At 38.6% G+C, this 11250-nt stretch overlaps 1 protein-coding gene across 1 annotated transcript in view; it reads right to left on the reverse strand.

Annotated features, from left to right (window-relative positions):
- MALRD1 (MAM and LDL receptor class A domain containing 1) overlaps positions 1-11250 on the reverse strand; it is a 496818-nt gene that overhangs the window by 437313 nt on the left and 48255 nt on the right. Inside the window, exon 10 of the mRNA XM_023758060.1 lies at positions 8067-8187. Coding sequence (XP_023613828.1) covers positions 8067-8187 — 121 coding nt within the window. The remainder of the gene's footprint in view (positions 1-8066; positions 8188-11250) is intronic.

Consider the following 11250-nt stretch of genomic DNA (forward strand, 5'->3'; position numbering starts at 1 on the left):
AAATCCTTATCCTGAAGGCCGTTCGCCAAAATATTTTCCCCTCCCGGGGGGGGGGGGGGGGGGTTCCCCCACCCCGCCTGTCCCTCCCACCGTCTGGGGCCCCTCGGGAGATAACGGCCTGCTGGCTTAGGCCTGCTCCCGGGTGGCAGAGGGCAGGCCCAATCCCTAAGTGCAGGCCCTGGTCGGGCTCAGAGCAGGGCAATTAGGGAGTTGGGGCACCGCCCCGTCATGCACAGAGCAGGGGCACTGCACCCTGTCACACTCAGGGCAGGGCAAATGGGGAGGTTATGGCTCTACCCTGTCACACACAGAGCAGGGCCCGTGGGGGGGAGGGGGGGGTTGGGGCACCGCACCCTGTCACACACAGAGCTGCAGGGCAATCGGGGGATTGGGGAGCTCCCCCCTATCAGGCACAGAGCAGGGCTGATCAGGGGGTTTGTGCGCTGCCCCCTGTCACGCTGATTCCGGTGCTGGGAGCCTCGCTGCTCCGCTGATCCCAGTGCCGGGAGCCTCGCTGCTCCGCTGATCCCAGTGCCGGGAGGCATATTACCCTTTTACTATATAGGATAGAGGCCTGGTGCACGGGTCAGGGCCGGCTGGTTTGCCCTGAAGGGTGTCCTGGATCAGGGTGGGGGCCCCCACAGGGGTGCCTGGCCAGGCTGACTGAGGGGCTGAGGGCTGTTTTCCCACTGGCAGTTGACTAAAAGCTCCCAACCGCTCCTTGTTTTCTTTTTTTTTTTTTTTTATTCTGGGCCAGCTTTAGCTCTGAGGCCTCGCTGCTGAAAACATGGATACAATGTTGCGGTCCGGGGCTGACTGACAGCCGGTTTTGTTTAGCTTCTTATTTGCAACACTGTAATAGTTGCTTAGAGTTGCAGTTGAGAGGCCGGTAAGTGAGGCGGGGAACGTTGGAGTCTGCAGTTCCTGGAGGAAGCAAGCCTCCCTGCTCACTTCAGTGCATGGCTGCCGGCCGCCATCTTGGCTGACAGTTAATTTGCATAAGGATACGCTGATTAGCCAATGGGAAGGGTAGCGGTCGTACGCCAATTACCATGTTTCTCTTTTATTAGTGTAGATTATTACAGATTGTATCTCAGCTCCTAAAGTACCCTTCTTTGCCCTGCTTTGAGATACTGGAGGTGGACCCTATAAACATTTCTCTTTTGATGAGTTTGCACAATGTTAGGCTTTTCAGTACAGAGCACAGGATGGGTACCATAATAGAAGGAACTTTATTTTTTCCTCCAGAGTACTTTTTTTTCCCTCTTGCCCTGTGACTGCCAACAATGTAAGGTGACCCTTCGATGAGTTTTTCAGGCATCCTGGTGGAGAATTTCTCCCTTGCCTTGGCCATCAGCTATGAGCCAAATCCAGCCCACAGCATCCCAGCGGATTTCCCCACATTCCAGGGTTCCCAGTCATACCCTCTACAAAAAAGTCTAAATCCCAGTGTTGGGATGTAGGTAAAGTGTACTTATCCAAATGTATTCTTTCCTTGGATTCGCCATCTCAGCCCGAGATGTAAAGCTGCTCCCCATGTTTGTTACTCTTTTCCTTTTTATTGTTCTTTTTTTGTAGTTAACTATTTTTTACTAATAATAATTCTTTATGTTAAATCTTCACTGTTCAAATTTCCCATGCAGTTTCTGTCTCCTGAATGGACACTAACTGATGAGAAAGTCTGTAAAATGAGGTTAATAATAGTGCTTACCTCTTAGATTGTTCATGATTAAAAGAGTTTACGTAGATAAAATTCCTAAACCATGTATATTTGGTAACAGTCTTAATGTATATCAGAGACAGACTTAGACCTGTTGACCCATCCCTGGCTGACTTGTCAATAAATGACTCTTCTGACATAACAAGAAAACCAGAAAACATTTTAAGAAATCCTGGCTGAGAAAGTATTTACCTTCCATATAATATAATTCTTCAACTCCTGCAGTGCTTCTCAACCTTCCTAATGCCACGACCCTTTAATACAGTTCCTCATGTTTTGGTGAACCCCAACCATAAAATTATTTTCGTTGCTACTTCATAACTGTAATGTTGCTACTGTTATGAATCGTAATGTAAATATCTGATATGCAGAATGCATTTTCATTCTTACAAATGGAACATAATTAAAGCATAGTGATTAATCACAAAAACAATATGTAATTATATATGTGTTTTCCAATGGTCTTAGGCGACCCCTGTGAAAGGGTCGTTCTACCCCCAAAGGGGTCGCGACCCACAGGTTGAGAACCGCTGCTCTAGAGCAATATCAGCATAATACAGAAAGAATGGAAACACAGCTTTGAAAAGAAGAAAGTTAAAAGAAAACCTGAAAGATTTAATAATATATAGAACTATCCATGATCTATAGTTTTAAGACCAATTTATTTACTGATGCACTGAGGTTTGAAAGAATATACTTAAGCATTATGTACCTCTCTGCATTATGTAGCACTGGAATGGCAACTGTTAACAATAAAAGTAAACACTCTTACAATAGCAAACAGAATTTAATAAATGAATATTTATAATAGACTCTTGTTCTTGCCTTTTGAATTATTTTTTGCATTTGTTTCAAATTTTATATTCAAACTCAGCACAACAAAAGTAAGGTGTCTTCATTCATTTCTACTGCTTTAAAACTAATCTGGTTTGCTTTATTTTCTCTTCATTTCATTTTATTTTATTTTTTAATTCTTTGTTTAAAGTATTATATATGTCTCCTTTTCCCCCCATTGACCTCCCCCCAGCCGTTCCCACATCCCAGCACATGCCCTCACCCCCCTACTGTCTGTGTCCACAGGTTATGCTTATATGCATGCATATAAGTCCTTTGGTTGCTCCCTTACTTCCCTCTGAAGTTGTTCAACTGCAAGTCATTTTAGTTTTAAGAGGTCTCAATTCTGTCTTTATTAAACACCACACACTTAAGTAGTATGCACTTTATATTTAGAGAGTGAATATGTACACATAAATCTTAGCCAAGTGACTACTAGAGTGATGAAAAGTCACTAAAAGTGACTAAGTGACTAAAGTACTGACTCACCACAATTGGCTTCATCTGCTCCGTTTGGGCTGACAGATGTAAAATCACAGACCTTGCTGGATGAAATATAGCCGGCATCCTCACGTGGCACAAATCCACCTTTAAAATTAAGAGATGAAAAGGTAAAACATCCTCTTCTCCTTCAACACATAAACAGAATACATAATTGTTTCATGACCACTAGTTTTTAAATATGCGTATGATAAAGAAGCTGGCATAAAGCCAAATCAAAGTATAATTTGCTATTCCCATCATGTGTCTGGTGCTTCAAATATAAACATAAGGCTAATTCTAAGAGTTTCCCCAAAGGGTTATAGCCATTAGCAATGCCAACTGAAACTTTCAAAGGCTTTAATTAAAATACTGTGTTGAGCCCTGACTCATATGCTCAGTGGTTAGAGCATCAGCCTGCACACCAAAGGGTCATGAGCTTGACTCCTGATTAAGGGCAATACCTGGGCTGCAGACTCAAACTAAGTGCAAGCTCAAGGCTCAATTTCTCTCTCTCTCTTTTTTATTTTTCTCTCCCCTTCCTTCCTTCCAATCTCTCTAAAAATCAATGGCAAAATATCCTCATGTGAGGATTAACAAAACAAAAAATGAAATACAGGGTCAAGGTAAATCTCTGGCCATTTTGCCCCACAAATCTATATATATAAAAGTCCAGCGACTGAATGGCAGAACAACCAGAACGACCGGTCAACCAGTCACTATGATGCGCACTGACCACCAGGGGGAAGATGCTCAATGCAGGAGCTGTCCCACAGTGGGAGTGCCGCTCCGCTGACCACGATGAGCAGTGCTCCCAAAGCAGGAGCAGCTGCTCAGAGGGCAGGTCCACAGCCATTCAGCTGACCAAAATGAGCAGTGCTCCCACAGTGGGCCGATCCCTGCAGGCCATGCCCTCCACCAGTGCACAAATCCATGCACTGGGCCTCTAGTATAACATAATGCACTACAATTGGAACTTGGCATCATTTTTTTAAATTTCTTTATTGGTTAAGGTAGTACAAATGTGTCCTCATCCCCCCATTAACCCCCAACCTCCCCACCACACACTCATGCTCTCATCCCCCTGTTGTCCATGTTTGACATCATTTTTAACTCCCCTTCCAGTCCTGTCCCATAAGGGGCTCCTATAATTGAGTATTGAAAAATTTTGCAAAAACAGTATTTGTTTGTTTTTTCTTTGTGTAAAACCATTCGCCTTTCAGGAATAATTTATATAATTTTGGTCTAATTAGAATTATGCTTTAACAAACTGGGCTGATATTCAAATTGAGACACATATGAGTTTTGAGTTTATTTACAAAAAGAATTATCTGTAATTGAAATAAAATCCTCTGAGATTTCTGATAAGGTTAATTTTAGTGATAATTTAAAATGTTTAGCCACACCTTTGCTCCAATTACATTTTGTTTAATGCCTTTCTACTACTCCACAGAGTTTAGAAAGGTTTATTATAAGCCCAGGACATACATTCTGACTAATTACATGTTAACACAATATAAAGTTAGCACACAGAATTATACAATCTCTCCAATGAAAGATGTCTTTAACAGAGATCTTTCAACTAAAAGTTCTTTAATCCAGTTCTCAATTCAGAATTGTTTCTCCTATGTCATCCTTGTTTAGTACATTTTCCGCCTATAAGAATGCAAGTTTCTCACTATGTTGTGTAAGGAAATATAACTTCAGAGTATATGATGTGTTTGATTTCAACATGCAAATATTTTTCATGTATATAGATAAAGAAAAATGAAGTATGGCAGTTTTCAGGCAACATTTTTCATACTTCCCATTTATTAATTGACCCAGGAGTATGAGTACGAATGGCCAGAGGGAAACATCAATCAGTGTTAGAATAACAAAGTAACTGCAGGTACAATATATGTGTTTCAATGTACTTGCAGGACTTAAATAATGGTTAGACTTTCTGCCCTAGCTGGTTTGGCTCAGTGGATAAAGCATCAGCCTGTGGACTGGAGGGTCCTGGGTTTGATTCTGGTCAAGGGCACATGCCCAGTTTGCGGGCTTGATCCCCAGTAGCGGGTGTGCAGGAGGCAGCCAATCAATGAATCTCTCTCATCATTGATGTTTCTATCTCTCTTTCTCCCTCTCCCTTCCTCTCTGAAATCAACAAAAAAATATTTAAAATAAATAAATAATATAAATAAATAAATAATGGTTAGACTTTCAAAAATGCCTACTTGACTTTCAGAAATGCCTATTTGACTATTTAAAATCCATTTTATGATCATTTTTCCTTAATTTAAACTCTCTATAAAGTATTTAGTCAAAGAGTTAGCCAAACTCCATCTATTATGTAAAAACTAGTGGCCCGGTGCACGAATTCATGAACATTGAAAGGAAATTAATTAGAAGAAATATTTTAATACCGCTATTCACCCTTTCTTTATAATAGAAGTGTCAACCAAATTCACGATCAACAATGATAGATGGAAATACCCCCGTGCAATTGGCACCAGCAAGAGCTTTATATATATCGTGCATGAGCGAGTCAACTTAGCCTTTTATATATATAAAATAAACTCGCTTAATGAGACCTGCTTTTTGATTTAGCTAAACTGTTTCCAGCCCAGTGAAGCACCCCAACTTCTCTCTCAGGTAATTGTCAGCAGCACAGCAGTAAATATCAACACAAAGCAGATAATTATTATAGATCATGCAGGGAGAACAAAGAGTAAAATATTTAACTGCAGCAGTGTTTGACTATATTCTGCGCAGTGAGAAAACCTGAAGTCATTTTTAAGGTCCACCATTTCTTACTTCTTTTCCATCAGGTCAAGTTTCTAAGCTTTCTAAATCTCCATTTTCCAGCTAATGAAAAGAAAATAGGATTCCACCGAGTCTCCTATCTACCTACTCCAGGACTTCTGTGAGGATCAAATGAGATGAGGCATGGGAAAACGTTTCACAGACATTTGGTTAAAGTGTGAAATGTTTGCACCTGGCTGTAAAGCAAGTCGTGTTCCTAAACTGAAGAAACTGCAAGGAGATCAGTCTTCACTAGGGAGAGGAAGCTGGGCATTGCTACATGACATCATTACCCAGACAGACACTTAGCATATTAGCTTTTTATATAGAGAGATATTATGTTTTGAATTTAAATAGAGAATTAGGATCAAGATTTAAATTTTTGGCTAGCCTTAAGTCACTTTTCCAAACACAATAATTTTGTTTTAAATCCTAGGTCAGTGGTTGGCCAATTGCAGCTCACGAGCCACATGCAGCTCTTTGGCCCCTTGAGTGTGGCCACGAAGTTTCAATCACACTGTACGTGTGTGCCCACACATGGTATTTTGTGGAAGAGCTACACTCAAGGGCCACAGTTTGCCGACCACTGTCCTAGGTGATTATGAAAAATGAATTTTATTATATGTTAAATTTAATTGCCAAACAAAATTAAAATAGAAATTATTTTTATAGAAGTGCTTTAAAACATGCAAATAATTAAAGTTCTTTCATAATTTTTAAAATTAAAATACCTATATGTGACAATTTTAGCTTAAAGTTTAGAATATCATTGGAAGATAGACTGAAGTATAGATTGTGACATACCATAGTTTTACTTTTTAAAAAGTATATATTTTATATAAAATTAAAGTCTTCTGCACATCAAAAGAAATTATCAACAAAACAAAAAGGCAACCAACTAAATGGGAGAAGATATTGGCAAACAATACCTCCAATGAGGGGCTAATATCTAAAATATATAAAGAACTAACACAACTCAACAACAACAATAAAAAAATCCCAAACAATCCAATTAAAAAATGGACAGAGAATCTGAAACAGACACTTTTCTGAAGAAAACATACAAATGGTCAACAGATATATGAAAAGATGCTCATCCTCACTAGCTATAAAGCAAATGCAAATCAAAACTACAATGAAATATTCCTCACACGTGTTAGAAGGGCTATTATCAATAAGACAAGATATAACAACTGTTGGAAATGATGTGGAGAAAAAGGAAAACTCATGTACTGCTGGTGAGAATGTAAACTGGTACAGCCATTTTGGATAACAGTATGGAGGTTGTTCAAAAAATGAATACTAGAACTACCATAGGACTCAGCATTCCCACTGCTGGGTAATCACCTGAAAATCTGGAAAATATTTATTCCTAAAGCTGCATGGATGCCTATGTTCACTGCAGCATCATTCACAGTAGCCAACACATATAAATAACCCAAGTGTCAATCAATGGATGATGGGTTAAAGAAGATGTGATAAATATTTACAATGGAATACTACTCAGCCATAAGAAAGGATGAAATACTGCCAATTGTGACAATATGGATGGATCTTGAGAGCATTATACTGAGCAAAATAAATCAGACGTAGAAGGACAAGAAACCATATGATTTCACTCATATGTGTGATATAAAACAGAAAGCAACAAATGAATAAAACAAACAAAAAAACTTATAAACACAGACAACACTATGGTGATTACTACAGGGCAGGGAGGTAGGAAGAGATGGAAAAGGGTAAAGTGGGTTAAATATTTGGTGATGGAAGATGGTGAGCATGCAGTGCAATATGCAGTTGGTATATTGTAGAACTACATACTTGAAACTTATATAATGCTATTAATCAATGTCACCCCCAATAAATTTAATTTAAATAAATAAATAAATAGCCCTAGCCTGTGGTTCAGTTAGTTGAGCATTGTCCTGTGCACTGCACATCGCTGGTTCGATTCCTGATCAGGGCACATACCAGGTTGTGGGCTCAATCCCCCGGAGGGGTGTATTCAAGAGGCAACTGGTTGATGTCTCTCTCTCTCTCTAAATCAATAAAAACATTTTTAAAAATAAAATTAAATTTAAAAATATATATTTTAGTTTTCAAGGACATGTGATTTAACCCACATCTGGCATTAGGTATTAGTGAGTTATATTATTGAAGGACTCTAATGTATTTTATATTTTGATATCAAGAAGAACTAATTATTTCAAAGTTTAAAATTGCAATGACCATGAGAAAAACTTACCTTTGTTTACTATGCTGGTACCTGGCAGTGACATATATGAAATTTCACATCCCTGGGATATACTGATGTCATCTAGGGCAACGGAAGCATTTGATGATAAAACAATAGCTTCTAAAATTAGCTATAATTACAGAAAGACAAATTATTAAAAATATACCATAAAAACAAATGTCTTTGTGTAGAGAGAAGCTCATTTGCATCTATTACATCTCCCAATCTAATTTTAGAAAATTGTTTTGACTAAAACATTCAAATTATAAATTAATAGTCATAACTATTTTGACAGCATTTTATGTAACCTTAGTACTTTAGGTACCTTTGTTTCAATTCAAAGTTATAACATTCATCAGTACTGAAGGATTGCCTTCCCATTGGAGCTATTAAGAGCCATATGCATTTAAAATGAGCTCTTTGGGATAATCAACTGTGTGGTTTACAACTCAATTTAATTGAGATATGAATTCATTTGTAATGTGTCTGCTGAAAACCATGATTCATTTTCATATCAGAATATTTAAATACTTATATGTAGTATGTATACATATACATAATTTACTTAGTGAGGTGAAGCATACAATCTATAACCCTATATAGTGGTTAGTAATATTCATATGCTAAAGCATCTATTAAAGTTTAATTTATTCTAACATTCTGAATAATGACTGATATAATTTATTTTCTTCTTGTTTTTTTTTTAATGAAAACACCATTTTTATTTTTTTATTTATTTTTTTTTCGCTAAAATTATTACAAAGGGTATTACATAAGTGTCCTTTTTTCCCCCCCGCCCTTGACAAGCCCCTGCCCTCCCTTACCCCCCAGTGTCTTATGTCCATTAGTTATGGTTATATGGATGCATACAAGTCCTTCGGTTGATCTCTTACTCCCCTCCCTCCTGTCCCCCAACCCTCCCTGGCCTTCCCACTGCAGTCCGACAATCAGTTTGAGGCAGCTCTGCCACTGTATTTATTATTGTTCAAAAGTTTGTAATGGTCTTAATTATCCATGAAAGAGTGAGATCATGTGGTATTTTTCCTTCATTGCCTGGCTTGTTTCACTTAGCATAATGCTCTCCAGTTCCATCCATGCTGTTGCAAATGGTAAGAGTTCCTTCTTTTTAACAGCAGCATAGTATTCCATCGTGTAGATGTACCACAGTTTTCTAATCCATTCATCTACTGATGGGCACTTAGGCTGTTTCCAGATCTTAGCTATGGTGAATTGTGCTGCTATGAACATCTGGGTGCATATATCCTTTCTGATTGGTGTTTCTGGTTTCTTGGGATATATTCCTAGAAGTGGGATCACAGGGTCAAATGGGAGTTCCATTTCCAATTTTTTGAGGAACCTATTTTCTTCTTGTTAATCACTCACATTATTCTGTGTTATTCTACAATCTTAATAAAAATAAAAAATAAAAGAAATTATATCTGGAGTCTTAAGGAAACATACTGAGTCAGGTGGATTTTCCTGAGCAGGATGCAAGGGTGGTTTCTTTCCTGGGTTCTTGTCCAGACAGATTCAAAGAACAAAGGTGGTAGATGAAAAGGGTGGAAATTTATTGGAAACAAGTACAGACTCCCATGTAGGGAGGGGGTCCCAAAGGGGGTAACCCTCTAAGCTCCTTTTTTCTAAGGTTTATAAAAGCTGCCGTTCTTTGTTTCTTCATATTGCTTTCCAATTGGTAGAATAATAGCTTCAAAGCTCAAAACCCACGTGGTGCTCCCCTTTTTCTCTTCCCCTTCAGTGGTAGGATTCTCTATCTCCTATGAAAATCTTTTTCCTCTTTCTTTCATTTGTCAGCATATCTCTATCCTCTGTGAAAGTTTGTTTCCTCTTTCTCTCCATACTGTGGCTTTTCCCTATCTTCTGTGAATGGATGTCTTCCTCTCCCCTTATCCTGTGGCACCTCTTTTATTTCTCTGTGAATGTATGCGTTTTGGCAACCCCAAGCCCTCATCTAGGCAGTCCTCATCTAGTCATTAGGACCCCCTAATTCCTAAAACTCCCTAAACCTGCCTATTTTAAAATACCCCTAAAATTCCTTTCAATAGTAGGACCACCAGTCAAGGACACAGCTAATAAGTGCAACTCCATCTTATCAGGGAGGATCTCTCACCCCAAAGATCTTACAATTTACTTCCTATGATACATTAACAACTAACCTATACCAGAAGTGCTATCCAAGAGATATGTATAATAAATTAGGATAATTCAAGAAAAGGACTTCCTTATTTCTCTGCCAAGAATGTGAGGCAAGATGAAAAAAGATTTGGTAAAGAAGTAATAACTTAAACCTATTATAATTGCTGCTTCAGATTTTGTTACATTGAGAAAATACTAACATTACAAGCAAAAGCAAAGACATGTGAACATATATGGTGTATTTGGAAACTTTGGGTGTTATAGAATGATGGGGTTTGAGACACTCCCCCCAAATATGGCAACTTGGTGTATTGGATATTTCAAGCTAAAGGAACTGGAGAAATATCATGTGCAGGATGAACTTTTATTTGAGGCTCATCTTCTAGATTTACTCAGAAATTCAAAGTATACTGCATCATAATTCATGAGTCCCCATGTTCATGTACAACTCTGAGGGCTATTTTACTCACACACACATATCTTTATGATCTGTTACTTTCCATTATAACTTTCAAAAAAACAGATTTTGATCAAATTTCACTTTACCCCTTCATAAGGGAGTCAGTAGTTCATTGATCTACTGAAAGATAATTCATCAGTTGGCCCCTCCAGATTCCCTCTAAGTCCTCCTTCATGCTCCTCTCTGCCTCACATGCTGTCCTGTATGGGCAAAAGACTCTCTTCTGGATCAAACCTTAGTCAGGTTTCTTTGAGCCCTCTTTTATTTTTTTTGTTTAGTTTTTTGTGTGTTTTTTTCCAACTGTATTTCAAATCGTCATGGTGGGGTATTAGGAAAAGTTTTCAATTAGCAATAATTGCGCCTTTGATAAACCTCATATTGCCGCTGAGCAAAGCTTGAGCCCTCTTTTGGACTAGGCTTCAGTCTTGGCCCCTGTCCTTGCTGGGCTTGCATAGCCCAGTTTTAGCAAGAATCCTGCAAAGTCAGTTTGAAGAGAATCCCCCATTCTTAATATCTGATCACTCTCATTATCTGATCAAGTTCCTCATTTCCCACCTTTGATGTACAATTCCTAGCCTG

Source organism: Myotis lucifugus, unplaced genomic scaffold, assembly GCF_000147115.1.
Source record: "Myotis lucifugus unplaced genomic scaffold, Myoluc2.0 scaffold_121, whole genome shotgun sequence".
In the NCBI taxonomy this organism is placed as follows: Eukaryota; Metazoa; Chordata; class Mammalia; order Chiroptera; family Vespertilionidae; genus Myotis; species Myotis lucifugus.